This window comes from Silurus aristotelis (genome assembly GCF_946808225.1).
Source record: "Silurus aristotelis genome assembly, chromosome: 1".
NCBI classification, from domain to species: Eukaryota; Metazoa; Chordata; class Actinopteri; order Siluriformes; family Siluridae; genus Silurus; species Silurus aristotelis.
The window spans coordinates 33,034,639-33,055,416 of NC_139574.1; the positions used below are offsets into that span (position 1 = coordinate 33,034,639).

Here is a 20,778-nt window from a genome sequence, read left to right on the forward strand (position 1 = left end):
CAATGGGCATGGGCAGTGTGTGTGTGTGTGTGTGTGTGTGTGTGTGTGTGTGTGTGTGTGTGTGTAAATTATTATAGAAATGTATATTATTATTATTTATATTATCATTTATATTTTATATTATTTATATTTATATTATATATTATAGTACTATTTATAGTACAGTACAGCCATTGGCTTTACTGAAACAATAACAATAATTTAAAACCGTGCAATAATACCTAAGTGCAATAAGTTTCAATATTCGTGGTCTCTTTTTTTTCTTTTTTATTTATACATTGTGTTGTATATACTGTATTATATTTCCTTTTCTTTGCTGCTGTAAAACAGAAATTTCCCCACTGGAAAACATGGCTGCAATAATAGTGTCTAATTAAACATGGCTGCTAAAATGCAACGTCAAATACAACATGTCTGCAATTGTATAATACAACATGGCTGCTATAATACAGTGTCTAATATAAAATGGCCACTATAAAAGTGTCTAATAAATCATGGGCACTATAATACATTGACTGATACAAAAATTGTCACTATAATACAGTGTCTAATACAACTTGGCCACTATCATACGCTGACTAGTACAACATGGCCGCTATAAGACAGTGTCTAATAGAAAATGGCCGCCATAATGAAGTGTCCAATATAACATGGCCGCTATAATAGTGTCTAATGCAAAATAGCTGCTATAATAGTGTCTAATACAACATGACCGCTATAATACAGTGTCTAATACAACATGGCCGCTACCATACGCTGACTAATACAACATGGCCGCTATCATACAGTGTCTAATACAAAATGGCCGCTATAATATAGTGTCAATATATTTTACTATATAAATATAATAACTATACAAATATATGTAATTTTTAAGCTATATGTTGTCTTGCCAAGTATTTGTCTTAAAGACCTATATGTGAAAGAAGCAGTCAAAAAGTCGACAGCGTTTTATGTTTATTTTATTGTTTTTTTTCCCAGAGGCTCAGGTCCTTCCATTAGGAAATCGAAGTATAAAAATGTAAAAGACATTCTTAAAACTTCCTGATAAAAAAAAGAAACAAAAACATGCCAAAAACAAATGGAAAAGCTTTGGGCTCAGATACAGGACGCACGTTCTTTAGATTTATGGCAAAAAAAGTTCCTTCTTATTAATGTTCTAAAATCTGTCTTTTTTTAAGTTCAAGCGTTCTCACGTGATCCGTTCTAAATTCTTGTACCACACATTGTGTCCAGGCTTCCCCTCTGCAGACGTTGGCTGGCGTCCAGGCAGGGAGACTAAACATCGCTCTCTGGTTTGAATCTCACCCTTTGTTCCTGCACTTCTGATTTTCCTTTCCATCATTCCATAAAACCCTGTTCCTCTCTTTGTAAACCATTTGACTGAATACTGTGTATAAGGACATTTTGAAGTGGCATCATTGTGCAAAGTCGTCCCATTGTAGTGCACCGCTCACGCTAGGAGGAATACACAAACACTTTAAGAATCATTCGGACTTCAATCTGTTTCGGGGTTTTCACATTTCCTGTGAGTGTTGAAACAGTTTAAAATAAAAGAAAAAAAAAAAGGATAAAGAAAATGAATGATGCATCTGAACACACCATACCACCATTAAGGATCCTTCCCCCAGGCTCTATCACAGCTTCACCATTTAGATGTGTGTATAGTTCATTTAGTGTTATCTAGCTTATACAGCTCTGCCAATCAAAATGGCCGCTTTCCAAAACCTAGGTTTTAAACCAGTATCAAATTATTTTAGCACCAAAAAATCTCTTCTGGGGGTCGGATCAAACATAATATAGGCAAGGGAGACTAGACTACATCATGCCTTTTCCTGATGTGACATTGTTAAGGTAAAGGAAAAAATCGCAATGAATAACTGTTGCTACTATTGTTTTTATTCTGTGCTCAAGAACATTTGTTCAAGACTCCTCTGGTTGTTTTGGCCCCATTTGTCTAGTGCTAACTTTAACTTCAAGACACGTACGGTTAATTCCGCATGTGCTGTGCTACATTTTACTCCCCCTTTTAAAATACCACTACTCCCTTTCGAATCCTGCTCCCGTTCCCCGGCCCTCTCTCGATCGCCTCTGCTTTACTTATTATGCAACCTCATCGCCCTCCTCCTCAAACTCGCCCTCTTCTTCAGCAGTAGCGTCCTGGTATTGCTGATACTCAGATACCAGGTCGTTCATGTTGCTCTCGGCTTCGGTGAACTCCATCTCGTCCATGCCCTCTCCGGTGTACCAGTGCAGGAAGGCCTTGCGTCGGAACATGGCAGTAAACTGCTCGGAGATGCGCTTGAACAGCTCCTGGATGGCGGTGCTGTTACCGATAAAGGTGACGGCCATCTTGAGCCCGCGTGGTGGGATGTCACACACGGCAGTCTTGACGTTGTTGGGGATCCATTCGACGAAGTAGCTGCTGTTCTTGTTCTGCACGTTGAGCATCTGTTCGTCAACCTCCTTCATGGACATGCGGCCACGAAACACGGCGGCGACGGTCAGGTAACGACCGTGGCGTGGGTCACAGGCAGCCATCATGTTCTTAGCGTCGAATACCTGCTGTGTGAGCTCGGGCACAGTGAGTGCGCGATACTGTTGGCTCCCCCTGCTGGTCAGAGGTGCGAAACCAGGCATGAAGAAATGCAGACGTGGGAAGGGCACCATGTTGACGGCCAGCTTGCGCAGGTCGGCATTGAGCTGCCCGGGGAAGCGCAGGCACGTAGTGACGCCGCTCATGGTAGCAGAGACGAGGTGGTTCAGGTCGCCGTAAGTGGGAGTGGTTAGTTTCAGGGTGCGGAAGCAGATGTCGTACAGAGCTTCGTTGTCAATGCAGTAGGTCTCGTCTGTGTTTTCCACCAGCTGATGGACAGACAGCGTGGCATTGTAGGGCTCCACCACTGTGTCGGACACTTTAGGAGAAGGCACCACGCTGAAGGTGTTCATAATGCGGTCGGGATACTCCTCACGGATCTTGCTGATAAGCAGGGTTCCCATACCGGAGCCAGTGCCGCCGCCGAGAGAGTGGGTGAGCTGGAAGCCCTGGAGGCAATCGCAGCTCTCGGACTCCTTACGCACCACATCTAGGACAGAATCCACCAACTCTGCTCCCTCTGTGTAGTGGCCTTTAGCCCAGTTATTACCAGCACCACTCTGACCTGGACCAATAATGAAGCGAATATCAGTAAATGGCATTCAAATAGTCAGATATTAAAGTGGAAATATCAATATTTATTTTTTTGGTCCATTAAATATGTTATTCGGCAAACTTTAGAATTCTAGTGAGTAGCTGTGATTGAAGAATACTTCGTAAAAATAACTAAAGATCTCAAACACATGAAACACTCCAGATTTTATTGAATTATGAACAATTCTGAGGAAAAAAGTCAATCAATCCACAAATCTCCTCTCCACAAACTTACCAAACACAAAGTTGTCAGGTCTGAAGATCTGTCCGAATGGTCCAGAACGGACTGAGTCCATGGTCCCCGGCTCCAGGTCAACTAGAATAGCTCGGGGCACATATTTACCTCCTTCATTCAAAAAAGGGGGAAAAAGAGAGAACAAGAGTTCAACACATAAACAAATTTTTATACATTTTGAAATTCTTTGCTGTAATGACCTGAGGTAGATTAAAGAGTGTAAAAGGGGTGAGAGTATTATTTTGTACCTGTAGCCTCGTTGTAATAGACGCTGATTCTGTCGAGCTGCAGGTCGCTGTCCCCGTGGTAGGTTCCTGTTGGGTCGATGCCATGTTCGTCGCTGATCACCTCCCAGAACTAAAAAAACAAATCAGTTAAATTGTTAATAATTTCATTTATTTAATTAGATTACAAAACAACCCTCATCATATCTCCAGTTTGCATAGTACAGTAGTTTATGACTGGGAGGCGTGGGGAAACAAAAAAAGAGGGAGGGAAATGGCAGCGCATGTGCTTGGTTGAATTCCAAACGCCCCTGCAGTTCATATATAATTATGTATCGAATCATAGGGCATCTGTGGTGTCCTCATGTCTGAAAATACACCTCTATTTGTGAGTGCACTACATTTGGAGAGTGCATCGAATGAGAGTGCCAAATTACCCCTATTATTTCAATTAAAAATGCTGGGAAAAGGAGAGACATTGAGATATATGTGGCAAAATTGCTTTGAAAAGAATGAGGACATTTTGAAGGAGTTTGCTGACAGAGTACAATCCAAAACCTCCCACTCATTACCCCATCAAACCACAGGAAAAAGAAAACCATGTTCTCATACGACATGCAAATCAAACCTTACTTGGCTTTGTCATAATATACACCAATCAGTGAAAAATCTATAAATGCTCTGTAATGTCAGGGTATTCAGACATCTCCATGCTGGTTTTCGGGTGCATTATTAAACAGCCAGGAGCGACTGTGATTTAGCAACTTGCTATTCACCCTAAGTCTCTGAGCAGCTGGAGACCCCATTGCTAGAGCCACGTCTTCCATCTGCTGGGGCTCGCCCCTCCCCACCCACCCACCCACCCACACACACACACACCCACACACACACACACACTTCGATGGCTGAATGTCGAAGCCCATCCACGCCCACTAATGTGGGGAATACACTGAAGGCATTATCTCAAAAGAAATGGGTTTTATTTAGCCTATTGAATATCTGAGACAAATGTGAATGGTCCTTTAAAAAAAAGGAATTTTTCAGCCATGACACCCTGGATTTGGTGAGAAAACTGGACTGCTAATAGAACATAGGTCACCAGAACATGAAAAAAAGGGTCAGATTCAGGCCAAATTTTTCTTTATATATTGTCAATAAGAATAGATCTGTTGCTAAGCCTGCAGTCCACCATGGCTAAAACCTCCTCCATCACCTTCATCTCCTCCATCTCATTGTTCCCCGGCAAAAAATAAAGGATTTACGTGCTCCTGTATAGTTCGACCAAGTCCAACCGGACACAACAAACATTCATTTTGCCTGTCTACCTCCTGTGATGTGGTTTTCTACACGGAGAACTAGTTTTCCTTTGTCCGTGATTCTCTCGCCCCACCCTTCTCCTATCCTCTGAACGATGAGCAACAGCTTCCAATGAAATCTCCACAGCCTGAGAAAAAACAGCCTATTGTCTTAGCGGCAGTAGGCATCTTCAAACGTTTTATGAATAAAAAAAAATATATATAAAAAAAAAAAAAAAATGTATAGACTATTTTACCTATCAGTAGTGTGAAGAAGTGCCCTGGTTGCCAATGTGACAGCTGTTTAAAGGGACGGGTGACGCCCGGCAACACGACAGCAGCACTGTATATCCTATTATTAATCCATTTTATTTTACAATATGTGAACTGGGAGTGTAGATTTACCAGGTAAATACAGTACATGGGCGTGCAAGAAAATATCATAATTTATTATTATTTATTATAATTTATCTCATAATTTAAGAGATTTACTAGGTTTTAATTGTAAACATTTTTTAATAAAAATTGGACTATTAAATATTGTTTTGATTATAAAATATAAATACAGGATACATTTAATTATATATATATATATATGTGCACATGTAATTATATGCACAAGCTATATATGCATGCATGTATGTATATATATATATATATATATATATATATATATATATATATATATATATATATATATATATATAGCTTTTGCATATAATTACACTATTTTATTATAATATAGAAAGATTTAAGATGTGCTATAAGGGATGAAGGCGACTCCTCTTCAGTCTGAAGCTTTGCATTGTTGCAACTCCAGGCTACAGTTTAACTCTATACAAGTTACAGTTTATTTCTATAAACTTAATTATATATAAAAAATAATAACAAAGTAAGCTGTTCTTACCTTGGCACCAATCTGGTTACCGCACTGACCGGCCTGGATATGAACAATCTCCCTCATGATGAACACTTGGTGTAACGGCTTGGGTTTCTCGGATGGAACGGCGACGCAGCGCTGATCTCTGTAGCCTAGACAAAGGCTTTATAATGCTGGTTTTACTCCAGAGTGAGACTGGGTGCGATGGGGGCGGGGCTAATCTAACGCCCCGCCCACGTGTCTTCTGATTGGCTAGAATCTAGAACACGATCAAGTCCATTGGTTTATTAAAAGTATTGTCTAGGGTTACTACCTGCATGTCTTCCCTCACCACATCCATAAACCTCCTTCTTGGTTTTCCCCTTTTTCCTCCATCCTGGCAGCTCCATCCTCAATCACACCTCCCTCACTTTGTCTCCAAAACGTCCTACATGGGCTGTCCCTCTAATAAACTCATTTCTAATCCTGTCCATCCTCATCACTCCCAAAGAAAACCTCAACATCTTCAGCTCTGCTACCTCCAGCTCCACCTTCTGTCTTTTACTCAATGCCACTGTCTCTAATCCATACAACATCTCAGGTCTCACCACAGTCCTATAAACTTTCCCTTTCATTCTTGCAGATACTCTTCTATCACAAATCCCTCCTGTCACTCTTTTCCACCCACTCCACCCTGCCTGCACTCTTTTCTTCACTTCTCTAACACACTCTCCATTACTTTACACTGTTGAACCCCAGGAACCTCCCTCTCATTCGCACACATGCACCCTGACGCTTTCTCTAAATCTGCAAACACACAATGCAACTCCTTCCGACCTTCTCTATACTTCTCCATCAACATTCTCAAAGCAAATAATGCGTCCGTAGTGCTCTTCCTCGTAGTGCTCTTTCCCCTGTAGTTACTGCAGGTCTGCACATCTTTCTTATTCTTAAAAATTGGTCCAGCACACTCCTTCTCCATTCCTCAGGCATCGTCTCACCTTCTATCTCTCGCTCTGGCCACCGTGTACAGACCCCCAGTCTTCCTGACAGTGTTTGGGGCTCAGACACACTCTCCCAGTTTAAGTGCAGATTAAAGACGTATCTTTTTAGCAAAGCCTACACATAACATACATCACATGTCATAACCTTGTGCTCCAGAACATCTGATCACATGCACATTATCAACTTGTGCTGTTAATATCATGAACAGCAGCTACGCTAATTTCTCTCCACTGCTTCTCTTTCTCTCCCCATCCCGAGGCATCCTGAGGTTGCGCCTGCTCCAGTTGTGTCCCACCTCATGAAGATTATGGACCTTCAAAGTGTAGATGTCGACCCCGCAAACATCTCGAACCATCTAGAGACGTACCAGCGCCATTTAGATCCTACTTCATGTAGAGTTTGGCATTGGATCCAGCTGATGTTGGATCTGTGATGATTTCAAATGTTGAGCTATTTTGTGAGTTGCTCAGTAGCTGCTGGTTCCACAACATCAACTGACTGTAGAAAGGACATTACTCATTACTCATTACTCTCCAGTGTCTTGTGTTATTTTAAGATTTATAATCACACTGTTGATGTCACCCAAATGAGGATGGGTTCACCTTTTGAGTCTGGTTCCTCTCAAGGTTTCTTCCCCATAACATCTGGGGGAGTTTTTTCTTGCCACAGTCTCCCCAGGCTGCTAATCAGGGATAAATACATATAATTCACTTTTATCCTTAAATTCTGTAAAGTTGCTTTGAGACAGTGTCCGCTGTGAAAAGCGCTATTGAAATAAACTTGATCTTCAACTTGAACTTGAAATTATCCGGGATTGGGATCAGCACTAAGAGCGCTCTGGCTTGTGGAACCCTAATGGCTGAGTTACAGGTTGGTTAAGGCTATGATATATAAGATATAAATAATGACAGATGAATGAAAAATATGAATAAAATAAACAAAAGAGGATTATATACAGTGAGTACAATGAAGGAAATACTGTATAGAGTGTTTATGAAAAGGTTATATACATGTGCAAAATGATATAAATAGTGCAAAATAGAAGACTATTATTATTAATACATATTATTAATATGACATGAAAGTGGTAATATTTTGAGAGAGAAAAAAATCACAAAAATGTGAGAAACCTTTCGCTGTTTTGCATAAAATAAATGTAGACTTTAGGTTAGGATTGAAAAACTTTCATTCTGCATCAACAGTGAGTTATGATGAAGAAACAGAAATGGCAGCGGTAATGTAGGAAACTTTTAGGAAAATGTATTCTGAAGTAAAAAAGCATTCAGACATTAAGAAAACTGCCTCTTTTGTGCAGTTCGAATTATATCGATGGTTACATCTGCGTGCTATTCGAAGAGGATTGTTGTTTCTCAATAGGACTATGAGGCTGATCATAGAAATGTACCCTAAAGCAGTTTTTTTAAGGTGCCACTAAAATGGCATCATACTGCACACTGAGATGAAAATAAAATGTAATTAATGAATCAGTATCAAAAATTTTAAAAGGGGCGTGGTTATTTAATCAGGGGAGCTCTATTTTTTTTATTATTATTATTATTATTATTATTATTATTATTATTATTATATACACTCACTTTGCATTATTGGGGGTCCTTGGCTTGCTTTTCCTGGAGTAATATTTTAACTAGTGCATCTCTACTTTAACTCAAGTACATGTTTTTATGTACTTGTCCACCACTGAATGATCTCCACTGTATCCGTGCAGATGATTATGAGGATAATCCATCCCATGTAAACCATATGTTCATGGAACTGGCTTTGTGCACAGGTGCATTGTCATGCTGGAACAGGTTTTGGTCTCCTAGTTCAAACAAAACATCTGGAAAAGTTAGGTGTCCCAATCCATTTGTCTCTATTGTATATTAATCAGCCTCTTTGAATATCTTCCAATGTGTGTGTTTGTCCTGAAGTTATTAAAAGACTCCCTCACAACAAGTTCTCACTGGTTTCAGAATGGGCAATATAGGGGCTGGATGATGGGATAAACAGAACAGAGATATGGCCTAAACAGCTGATTATGATGTTTTACAGAAGTGAAATTAATTTGGTTACAGTTTAGTACAGCTAAAGCTCATTTAAATAGTTGCATAATAAAGTCTTCAAAAAGCTAATTTATCTACAGCTTTTGCAAAAAGTGGGACATCAGTCAATACATCATCTTCCATTTGGTGCCACCTTCTGGTTAGAATTTTTCTTTTTCCTTGCATGGAAATCCTATACTTATTTATAGTTGTATAATTGTGTCTGCAACACATTATTGTAATATAATACTATAAATAGTGTATTAAAAAAAATATACAAACACAGTGCAATATTCTCTCTCTCATTAAGTAGATGAAATATTATAATTTATGTTTTTCCACAGTGTTCTCCAAAAAATTGTATGGAGTTATGTTTAATTTGTTTATAGAATGCTCTTACAGTGAGAAAAATAAGTATTTGAACACCCTGCTATTTTGCAAGTTCTCCTGTCAGGGATCACCCTGCTTCTTCTCCGGTGCGCGCCCCGCCCGCCCGGAGCGCTTCGCCATCATACTGATTCCACACACCTGTTCCTCATCACCCTCACAGCTATATAAACGCCTCACTCACACCACTCCGTTGTCCGTTATTGTTTGTGTTTGGACTCTGAGGGTGTTCTATGTTTTCAACGTTTGCTTTTGTTTAGTGTGCATTAAAGTCTGTTTGCTGTGCCCCGGCTTCCGCCTCGCTCACTTACGCCTGACATCTCCCACTTAGAAATCATGGAGGGGTCTGAAATTGTCATCGTAGGTGCATGTCCACTGTGAGAGACATAATCTAAAAAAAAAAAATCACAGTATATGTTTTTTAAACTATTTATTTGTATGATACAGCTGCAAATAAGTATTTGGACACCTGTCTATCAGCTAGAATTCTGACCCTCAAAGACCTGTTAGTCTGCCTTTAAAATGTCCACCTCCACTACATTTATTATCCTAAATTAGATGCACCTGTTTGAGGTCGTTAGCTGCAAAAAGACACCTGTCCACCCCATACAATCAGTAAGTATCCAACTACTAACATGGCCAAGACCAAAGAGCTGTCCGAAGACACTAGAGACTAAATTGTACACCTCCACAAGGCTGGAAAGGGCTACGGGGAAATTGCCAAGCAGCTTGGTGAAAAAAGGTCCACTGTTGGAGCAATCATTAAAAAATGGAAGAAGCTAAACATGACTGTCAATTTCCTTTGGACTCGGGCTCCATACAAGATCTCACCTCGTGGGGTCTCAATGATCCTAAGGAAGGTGAGAAATCAGCCCAGAACTACACGGGAGGAGCTGGTCAATGACCTGAAAAGAGCTGGGACCACCGTTTCCAAGGTTACTGTTGGTAATACACTAAGACGTCATGGTTTAAAATCATGCATGGCACGGAAGGTTTCCCTGCTTAAACCAGCACATGTCCAGGCACGTCTTAAGTTTGCCAATGACCATTTGGATGATCCAGAGAAGTCATGGGAGGAAGTCATGTGGTCAGATGAGACCAAAATAGAACTTTTGGGTCATAATTCCACTAAACGTGTTTGGAGGAAGAAGAATGATGAGTACCATCCCAAAAACACCATCCCTACTGTGAAGCATGGGGGTGGTAGCATCATGCTTTGGGGGTATTTTTCTGCACATGGGACAGGGCGACTGCACTGTATTAAGGAGAGGATGACCGGGGCCATGTATTGCGAGATTTTGGGGAACAACCTCCTTCCCTCAGTTACAGCATTGAAGATGGGTCGTGGCCTAGCCAGTCTCCAGACCTAAACCCAATAGAGAATCTTTGGAGGGAGCTCAAACTCCGTGTTTCTCAGTGACAGGCCAGAAACCTGACTGATCTAGAGAAGATCTGTGTGGAGGAGTGGGTCAAAATCCCTCCTGCAGTGTGTGCAAACCTGGTGAAAAACTACAGGAAACGTTTGACCTCTGTAATTGCAAACAAAGGCTACTGTACCAAATATTAACATTGACTTTCTCAGTTGTTCAAATACTTATTTGCAGCTGTATCATACAAATAAATAGTTAAAAATCATACATTGTGATTTCTGGATTTTTTTTTTTTTAGATTATGTCTCTCACAGTGGACATGCACCTACGATGACAATTTCAGACCCCTCCATGATTTCTAAGTGGGAGAACTTGCAAAATAACAGGGTGTTCAAATACTTATTTTCCTTACTGTATATCACTCTCGTTCTTTTTTCTGCTATTTTTTTTATAACTCTGGATACTTTTTGATACTTTTTCAACGATTTTTCCCGAATTAAATTGTAACGATCGTCATAGAAATGAAATATGTTCCTGTACATGTTCTTAACTCAACATATTCATATTTTCATATTGCCAAATTTACTGTTAAATAAAAAGCGTTTACTAAAATGACAGTGAAAACCCACAGCAATAGGATATGATATAAAGTATTGATTTAGTGTGTGGGATTTTACAACACGCCGTTTGGAGATCCTGTGTGCTGTCTGTCGAACAAATCTGTCCACATCCATTTCCTCCAGACCGTGACCCTGTGATCGGTAATCTAATCTAATCTAAACCAATCTAATTTAATCTAATCTAATTCTATTTAAAACAGAAAATTGCTTGCAGAAATCCCTTCTTTCTATCAGTTATATTATACCATCTGCTTCTTTTTTATTTAATCATATTACTGTTTTGCGTTTAAAATGGTTTATGCTAAAATTAATTTTAGCATTCCTTTATTTTTCTGCTTTTTTCATTTACTTTGGTTAAAACAAAAAAAAATTTTCATTTAGCTCAGTGGTTAAGGCTCTGGGTAACTGATAGGAAGGTTGTGGGTTTAAGCCCTGGTATCACCAAGCTGCCACTCTTGGGGCCCCTGAGCAAGGCCCCTAACCCTCAGTGCTCCAGGGGTGCTGTATTTTGGCCCCATTGCATATTATGACCATAGCTTCCTAAGCAACTCAAGAACTTTGAGAATATATTTGGACTTTAATTAATATAAACAGTCTGCTACAATAAATGAGTAGTGCATGAACAGTCTGGTTCCTCTCAAGGTGTCTACCTCAAACTATCTCAGGGAGTTTGTTATTGCACCTGGTTTCGCTCCTTAGGGATAAACTTATAAGCCACTAAACTTATACATTCAAATGTTATAACCTATTTATCTCTGTAAAGCTGCTCTGGGACAATGTTCATTGTTTAATGTCCATTCTTACAAATAAAACTGAACTGAACCGAGTTGAGTGGAAAGTTGCCTTGGCGTATATCTTCCTCTAGAAGGCGCTGCGTGCAGGGTTTTTAAAAGTAGGCGTGGTCTGCTGGTTTTCCAGTTACAGGGCGTGGTCAGTGTGTGTGTGTGTGTGTGCGCTGTCTGGTGTCGTGTTCACGAGGGAGGTTTTCACACACACACTCTGGGAGGAGGGGATCTACTTGATCTGTCAACACTCCAGCTTTTCTTGCTAATAGTTTCTCTGTAAGTGATCTAAAATCTGATTTATTCACATTAAAGATACATATAATGAATATAAACAATGTAAACATATAATGTTTCGCATATTTGTGTTTTTATGATGATAGTGATTATTATTAGCTTGCAGGCTAGCTGTTTACCGCATTCTGCAGAATGACCTCGAGCGCAGATTTTACACCTTTATTTTATTTCATTCTTTGTAAACGTAATTTTCTTTTATGTAAAGAATTACAGAAATGTTTTATTGGGGTGTTATAAGCGCTTCTAACGGCGTTTGGTTTGGTGTTGGTCTGCATGGCGATACTAAACTTACCGACCGACCGACCGACTGATCAGCAGCTCAACACGACTGGATTAAATTCAGTGTACAGATACATGTTTCACGCGCATAACAGGGGAATAAGGATTAAATTCTTTAAGATGTGAGGTGTTAATGTTCACACGGGTATGGCTTTAGTTCATTCTCACTACCCCAGTTACCTTACAGTAGCTAGATGTGGGGGTGGGGTGATAGTTATGATGGTGATGGTAGTGATTGTTATGGTGGTGTAGTAATGGTGGTGATGGAGGTAATGTTGAAAGTGACTGAAATAGTAGTGATGGAAGTGGTGGTGATATTGATGGTGAAAGTAATGGTGATAACAGAGGCGGTGGTAATGGTGACAGTGATAATGATGATGTAGTGATGGAAGGGGGGATGGTGATTATGGTAATGTAATAGTACTGGTAATGGTGGTAAACGTAGTAATGAAGGTGGTGATGATGGTGAAGGTGATGATGGTGGTGATTTACGCTGGTGATGGTGGTGATTTACGCTGGTGATGGTGATAATAGTAATTTAATAGTACTGGCGTTGATGGAGAAGGTATTAATGATGGTGGTACTGGTGATGATGGTGAAGGTAGTAATGATGGTGGTGATGGTGATAATAGTAATAGTACTAGTGATGATGGTGAAGGTAGTAATGATGGTGGTGATGGTGATAATAGTAATAGTACTAGTGATGATGGTGAAGGTAGTAATGATGGTGGTGATGGTGATAATAGTAATAGTACTAGTGATGATGGTGAAGGTAGTAATGATGGTGGTGATGGTGATAATAGTAATAGTACTAGTGATGATGGTGAAGGTAGTAATGATGGTGGTGATGGTGATAATAGTAATAGTACTAGTGATGATGGTGAAGGTAGTAATGATTGTGGTGATGGTGATAATAGTAATAGTACTAGTGATGATGGTGAAGGTAGTAATGATTGTGGTGATGGTGATAATAGTAATAGTACTAGTGATGATGGTGAAGGTAGTAATGATTGTGGTGATGGTGATAATAGTAATGTAATAGTACTGGTGATGATGGTGAAGGTAGTAATGATGGTGGTTAGTGTGAAATGAAGAGCTTGAGCTGTGTGAACACTTTGGGTTGCATTTATTAAGGAGCATTTTAATGCCTTGAGTTTGTCAGAGCTTCGCTTAGAACATACAGACCACGTGTGTCAGTGTAGAAGGTCTGACACGCGAGTTGGGTGGTTAGACAGTGTTCTGCTGCGCCTCTGAGTGCAGGCGAATGGAGCTGTACAAACAGGAAGCGAGGGGGGGAGGAAGAGGAAGATGTGGGAAAGGGGAGGAACTGGGAAAGTGAGGGATGGTGGGAGGAACAGAGGGGTTGAGGGAGATAGATGGCGGTAAAAGCTTCGGTAATGTGTTTATATTTGCCATGCCAATAAACCAAGTCTTGCGAGTGAGAGGGGGAGGGAGAGATAGAGGGAGGAGACAGAGAGAGGGAGGAAGAGAGGGAGGGAGATAAAAGATAAAAGAGAAGTCATGTGATTTGGGTCTGGTTCACTTCACTCTTTGTGTGTGAAATCTGATTCTCTCAGGTTCATACTCCTGTTTAAACCTGCATTACTGTGTGTGTGTGATTGTCTGTGTAAACTCTGCACAGATCCCCGAAGGTCTGAACATGTTCTACACCTGCGGTCCCAACGAGGCCATGGTGGTCTCAGGTAAGACACGCAACTCCTCAAGCAAATGTGCTTTTGTTTGTTTATTTTTTTTTTTTATGCGAGTGTAATTATGCGACCTTTCACTTGGTATGCGGTGCACACCCATGTTATTCACGTTATATAGCTCACACTCGAACAAACGGGAGGACTGGTTCATTTCCTGAGTCTCCTGACCTCAAACTGGGATTGTGAAATCCACATAGCAGCCGATCTCGTGAGCAGAAAGCATGAAGACATTAGAGACACACTGTAAATCTGGGATTTCCCTTTTGATTTGAAACAAACAAAACAAAGAGAAACGAATTAACTAGAAGCTTTGAGGACATAGAAGACGGTATAATTTTCGAGTTCACCGTCTGGACTATTTATTAGTCTTATTGCTTCTGTCTAGACAGATTTCATCTAAATGACGAATAGACGCATAGACGTGACATATAGACATGTGTCACGTGATCTGGGCGTGAATCTAAATGACGTCCTCTTGTCATGTTGGACAAAAGTATTGGGACACCTTCCTTTTTCTCCACTTGAACTTGGGAGACCCAAACCTGTTCCAGCATGACGATGCCCCTGTGCACAAAGGATGGAAGATCTTGAGTGGTCTGCTATAGAGCTCTGACCCCAGAACTACTCAGAACCCCAGGCCTCCATCATCTCCTGCATCAGTACCTGATTTTATTAACACCCTCAATTGTGAATGAACACACATCTCTCTTTAAAAATCTAGTGGAACATCATCTCAGAAGGGTGGTGGTTATTATAAATGCGAATGGAGACTAAAAGTGGAAGGGGATGTTCAAAGAGCACAAACCAATCATATGATCAGGTGTCCACAAACTTTTGAAAACACTGATACCAAGCAGAAAACACTCCCCCTTAATATGCATTTTTTTCTTCCCCCCATTATTTCATACCAGTGCATCACGATTAGTCCTACAGATAAAAGGACAGTGTGAGGAAATTTAAACACACTTAGTTTTCCACACTAATCTGATTGTCATCTCTCGACCTGCTTCAGGATGTTGCCGATCTCCTCCACTTATGGTCGCAGGTGGACGAGTGTTCGTCATCCCCTGCATTCAGCAGATTCAGAGGTACGGTAACTGTTCTTATTTTTCAAACATCGTATATAAAAATATATAATGCTTATTACGATCGAACAAACATGACGATAATGAACGAAGGCCTGAGCAGTGATCAAAGCGTTCTTCTAACGATTTAAAGAGCGAAATTGAATGACGTGTGCCCCCCTGGGGTCGAACGAATTACTGCAGAAATCCCAGTCCTGAAATAGGATAAGGAAAAGGGGTCGACTTAACAGGATCTCTTTCATCTCGAATAGGAATTCTTGAGCACACAAAGCTCAGGACCAAAGTCCAGATTCATCTCACCCTGCCTTCCAGCTGATTACCATGGAAATATACCTTTAACATAGTAGGATTGACCAAATGTCATGACTTAGCTCAGAGCCTGGAGGATGTAGTATAGCTTGTTGGTTTTAATGGCAGGAACGGACAAACCACTCGTCTTTTTGTCTTTGGATGCTGTAGCACGATATTTTCCCTTCACTTTAACTAGGAGACCCAAACCTGTTCCAGCATGACAATGCTCCTGGGCCAAAAGCCAGCTCCAGGAACGTATGGGTTGCTTGAGTGGCCTCCTTAACTAGATCAGACACATGGGTAAAAGGTTTCTGATAGCACTTGAACATTTGGAGCACAAATTACAGTACATTTGGAATGTTTAGTGGGGAGTTATATAACATCTGTGTACTTTATTACTATTTTTAGATCTGAATGAAGTGATGTAGGTTTTTTATATCAGAACTGCTTTTCAATATCACGTCAGAATTGAGGAGTTGGTCTGACTGTAAGCTCATCTCGCTTGTTTTGGAGGCCAGGTAATTCTGGGAGATCTTGCAAATGAGTCCGGGATTCCTGCCAGGACTGTGTCAGTAAACTATGTGCGTCCGAGCCCCTTCCTTCTTCTAGTGTCATCGAATCCAACAGTCCCACTCTTTATTTGCTTAGGGGATAAGACCTGTTTTAGCTAAAGTTAACCCACTGGATGTTTACAACATAACCCATAGACACGCCACTTTACAAGGAGCCTCTCAGTCTCGTGTGCCACTTGAAGAAAAAACAGACTCTACCTGGGCTTTACCATGTATATTTTTAACCAGATTTTTACAACATCGCACCTCCTGGCGTTGCGAGTATGGTGAGCAATTTTCAGTCTAGTCCAAAGGTGAGACCATCATGTTGGTCGACATTATCCTCGTGCCTCACACCACTCCCGGTAGGAAGTAGAGGTGAAAAAATATGATTGCTCGTCTGATATGAGTTTGTTGGAAGGTCTCCAACAATGTATACACACAAGGAGGTATCCAGATGTCACACAAACAGCCCTTTGAGGAACATTGAAGGTTCATCGGGTTACCAATATAACTTTAATCCCACTCCGAAACTGTCAGTGAAATGGTTTGGGTATTTTTGCTTGTGAAATGTGACGGTCATTTGGTGGCCTTAGGTCTGAGTAGCCTCATTAATCCGTCTCTATTTCTCCTACAAATTGTCTAATTGCATTTATACTCTTTTAGGATATCGTTAAATACGCTGACTCTTAATGTGAAGAGTGATAAGGTCTACACCAGGCATGGAGTCCCCATCTCAGTGACTGGCATTGCACAGGTCAGGCGTTTATATGTTTTTATGTATGCGTGCACTAGGGATGTAAATGGGCAGGAAATTTTCCAGTAAAACTTTCATGGTGGGAATTTTTGGGGAAATGTATGGGAATTAATTAGAAATTTGGGGAAATGTATAAAAACCGTATCATATACAAACATTTCATAATCAGACATATGCAAACCGATACGGATAAAAAAAAAAAAAACACAGCATTTTTGACTTTGTTTAAATTTTTAGTATAATTTTGTTGCACAATAAACCTAAATGTACTGTGCAGGATTCATAAAACGATGTGTGTTATGAGGAATACAAAGTGCAGGGGGCGTGGCCTCAGTAATCCTGCATTATAGATTATCCTGCATTTTTTTTCCCAACTACATTTCAATTCCCTGTTACTGCCAATCGCAATTTTATAAATTTCCTGTTAATTCCCGTCTCCAATCCTGAAAATTTCTGGAATTTTGCAACAATAGCATGCGCACCCACACAATTTCACTTCCACGTACTTAAATATGTGGGATTTGCCTCGCAGGTCAAAATCCAGGGCCAGAATAAGGAGATGTTGGCTGCAGCCTGCCAGATGTTCCTGGGGAAATCGGAGATTGAGATTACCCATATCGCCTTGGAGACACTGGAAGGCCATCAGAGAGCCATTATTGCTCACCTGACCGTGGAGGTACTGAGATTTCTTGCATCAGACGCCCAGTTTGAACAGTGACAACAATGAACTATATATGCTAAGGGATATGTGTGTGTGTATATTTTCTGGTTTCTTCCATGCAGGAGATCTATCAGGATCGTAAGAAGTTTTCAGAGCAAGTGTTCAAGGTGGCTTCTTCTGATTTGGTCAACATGGGCATTGGTGTGGTCAGCTACACGCTTAAAGACGTTCATGATGACCAGGTGATGTCCACGTGATGTCGTTTCTCATTCACGTACAGGTAGTCGTATGTGTTAAGGTTTGTGGTAAGCTCACTGTGTGTGTGTGTGTGTGTGTGTGTGTGTGTGTGTGTGTGTGTGTGTGTGTGTGTGTGGCGTTCCTCTTGCAGGACTACCTGAACTCTCTGGGTAAAGCTCGCACAGCCCAGGTGCAAAAAGACGCCCGCATTGGAGAGGCTCAGTACAAGAGAGACGCAGTGATCCGGGTACGACCTCTCTTTCTCTTTACTCCTGTAGCGTTTTCTTTCTTTTCTTTTTTTTCCCCCTTTGGAAACATGTGGTATATGTAATATGTGCGTGTTTAGGAAGCCCATGCCATGCAGGAGAAGATTTCTGCGCAGTACAAGAACGAGATCGAGATGGCAAAGTCTCAGAGAGACTACGAGCTGAAAAAGGCTGTTTATGATATGGAGGTGAACACTAAGAAAGCAGAGTCGGAGATGGCCTATCAGCTTCAGGTACAGCAGTCACATGACGCATCCGAGCTCAAAAACCTAGCGCTTCTCAAGTCCAACAGTTGACGACAGTTAACAGACCTTCCTTTCTGAAAAAATCATTTAAAAAAATCGCTCAGCTGTATCTGCTTTGCTCCTCTATCAGGTAGCCAAGACGAAGCAGAGGATCGAGGAGGAGAAGATGCAGGTGCAGGTGGTGGAGCGCAGTCAGCAGATCACTCTCCAGGAGCAGGAGATCACCCGCAAGGAGAAGGAGCTGGAGGCCAAAGTCAAGAAGCCAGCCGAGGCGGAGAAATACAAGCTGGAGAGACTCGCCGAGGCAGAAAGGTTAGCAAAGCTTCAGCACCTGAACGTGACATGGACATAGGACGACTGAGAACATCACACCTTCTTTCTCTCTTTTCCCTGACAGGTTGCAGCTGATCATGGAGGCTGAAGCTGAGGCTGAATCTATTAGAGTAAATGTTTGCTTTTTCTTTTCATGAAAAACTTTTTAGACATTTACTTTTTTTTTTTTTTTTTTTGCACTGCTGCATCCATAAGCTAATTCTGAAGAAAAAACAAACTCAACCAAATTTCTGCCAAATTTCTAATTCTCTCTCTCTCTCTCTCTCTCTCTCTCTCTCTCTCTCTCTCTCTCTCTCTCTCTCTCTCTCTCTCTCTCTCTCTCTCTCTCTCTCTCTCTCTCTCTCTCTCTCTCTCTCTCTCTCTCTCTCAGATGAGAGGTGAGGCAGAGGCGTTCGCCATGGAGGCTAAGGGCCGCGCTGAGGCCGAGCAGATGGCCAAGAAGGCTGACGCTTTCAAGCAATACAAGGAGGGAGCCATGGTGGATATGCTGCTGGAGAAACTGCCTCTGGTCAGCCAGAACATCCATATTAACCTCCATTCTGTCTGATTCTGTTAGTACAGGATAAACAACCTTGGTTTTTTTTTTTTCCTTCTTCTTAGATGGCAGAAGAGATCAGCAAGCCGCTCTCGGCAGCTCATAAGATCACCATGGTGTCCAGTGGAGGATCAGAGGTCGGAGCAGCCAAGCTGACAGGAGAGGTCCTGGACATCATGGTCCGCCTGCCTCAGACTGTGGAGAAGCTGACTGGAGTAAACATCTCTCAGGTGAGCACACACACACACATTCTTCACACCCGCTCATAATTACAAATGCAAACAGCGATCAGGCATAACATTATGACCGGTGATCATCTCTTCCTCATGGCACCTGGGTACCATAAAAAGTCATTAAGACGCCATAAGATACACAAGAATGACGTTCCTGGTTCAACAATACTGTACGTTGTGTGTTGCGTTAACAGGTTTCCTCCACCCGCATGGGCTAAACAAGATCCCTGGAGATGTGAAGAAGAAGCTGTTCACTAATAGATGTTGTAAACCCCCTCCCCCCCCGTTTCTATGTACATGTGCACGGTTTAAAAGTTGCAGCTGTCCAAGTTGTATGACGGCGTGTTATAAAAATTTTTTTGTTCAGGGACGATTTATTACAGAATTATTTTTTTTTAAAGTCTTTTTATGTCTCAGCATGAGACATCTTCATTTTTGTATGGAAATTCGTCCTCGTCCTCTCGAGCGCCAGTTATCCAGGCAATCGCTAAACGTTCGTTGTATACACCTTTCACCGCCGCTGATTTGATTTCAGAGTCCGTGTTTATAATAGGCATGCATAATGATTAAATCCCAAAGTGCATTTACCCAGTGTAACCCTCACATACTTACCATCCAGCTGTGTGTGTAGTATTAACAGCTTTACTAGTTTTCTGTTACCTAAAAGCATATAGAACGAATTCAGCCAAAGCAAAAGGACATGTCATAGGATATGCATGTAAAATAAATTCATGTTTCCATTCCTACACTTCAAAATATCAGCGACCAAAAAATAAAACGGCTGTCTATAGAAGAAAGTGAAAGGACGTGAACACGATCTGCAGAAGAGCTGTGCAAGGAAGAAATGCAATAGAAGAGAGGAACAAAGCGTGGTAAAGTTGGCCACATCTGTCATGTAAAGTCTGTTAAATGTAGGTCATGAACACAGAGAGAGAAATCTCTACTCGTTTCTACCGCACGCCATTTCTGTCTGCGGTCTGAGCCGTAAATCGCCGTCCGTCAGTTATCACAAAGTGCCTATCGACACAACTTGTTCGCATTCACGCGTCCATTCTGTCTAACCTCTGCATAGCACGTGTGCGTTTTTAAGCCCACATTATTGCAAAAATGCCTCTCTCTCTCACCTTGAAGTGTTTGTGTCAAATAATCCTTACATTTCTAATATTTATATATGTAATCCTATCCCATACTAAACTCTTCTGTCATATCTGTGCTGTATTGTGGAATATATATATATAAATATATTGTTCCGATTATTTCTAAATAAACAAATCAGGAATATTCTGTTTA

The 20,778-nt window shown here is 41.0% G+C and overlaps 2 protein-coding genes across 2 annotated transcripts; one reads left to right on the forward strand and one right to left on the reverse strand.

The window, feature by feature from the left end:
• Positions 1–946: 946 nt before the first annotated feature.
• tubb5 (tubulin, beta 5) lies at positions 947–6,377 on the reverse strand. Its single transcript, XM_083537856.1, has 4 exons — positions 5,852–6,377; positions 3,674–3,782; positions 3,426–3,536; positions 947–3,161 (listed from the first exon to the last, which is right to left on the reverse strand). The coding sequence occupies exons 1-4, from the start codon at positions 5,906–5,908 to the stop codon at positions 2,104–2,106; spliced, it is 1,335 nt and encodes a 444-aa protein (XP_083393982.1). The 5' UTR covers positions 5,909–6,377; the 3' UTR covers positions 947–2,103.
• Positions 6,378–12,127: 5,750 nt separating this feature from the next.
• Positions 12,128–20,776, forward strand: flot1b (flotillin 1b). The gene is made up of 13 exons (XM_083537895.1): positions 12,128–12,288; positions 14,228–14,288; positions 15,307–15,382; positions 16,888–16,978; positions 17,511–17,654; positions 17,762–17,881; positions 18,028–18,123; positions 18,223–18,375; positions 18,518–18,699; positions 18,785–18,830; positions 19,091–19,228; positions 19,321–19,485; positions 19,683–20,776. The coding sequence occupies exons 2-13, from the start codon at positions 14,246–14,248 to the stop codon at positions 19,704–19,706; spliced, it is 1,278 nt and encodes a 425-aa protein (XP_083394021.1). The 5' UTR covers positions 12,128–12,288; positions 14,228–14,245; the 3' UTR covers positions 19,707–20,776.
• Positions 20,777–20,778: the final 2 nt, after the last annotated feature.

Coding starts and splice junctions, on each gene's coding strand:
- flot1b (XM_083537895.1), top strand. CDS start 14,246: ATGTTCTACACCTGCGGTCCCAACGAGGCCATGGTGGTCTCAG. Junction 15,383..16,887: donor TGCATTCAGCAGATTCAGAG/GTACGGTAACTG, acceptor ATACTCTTTTAG/GATATCGTTAAATACGCTGA. Junction 18,124..18,222: donor AGAGAGACGCAGTGATCCGG/GTACGACCTCTC, acceptor GTGCGTGTTTAG/GAAGCCCATGCCATGCAGGA.
- tubb5 (XM_083537856.1), bottom strand. CDS start 5,908: ATGAGGGAGATTGTTCATATCCAGGCCGGTCAGTGCGGTAACCAGATT. Junction 3,783..5,851: donor GTAACCAGATTGGTGCCAAG/GTAAGAACAGCT, acceptor TTGTTTTTTTAG/TTCTGGGAGGTGATCAGCGA. Junction 3,162..3,425: donor ACCTGACAACTTTGTGTTTG/GTAAGTTTGTGG, acceptor TTATTGGTCCAG/GTCAGAGTGGTGCTGGTAAT.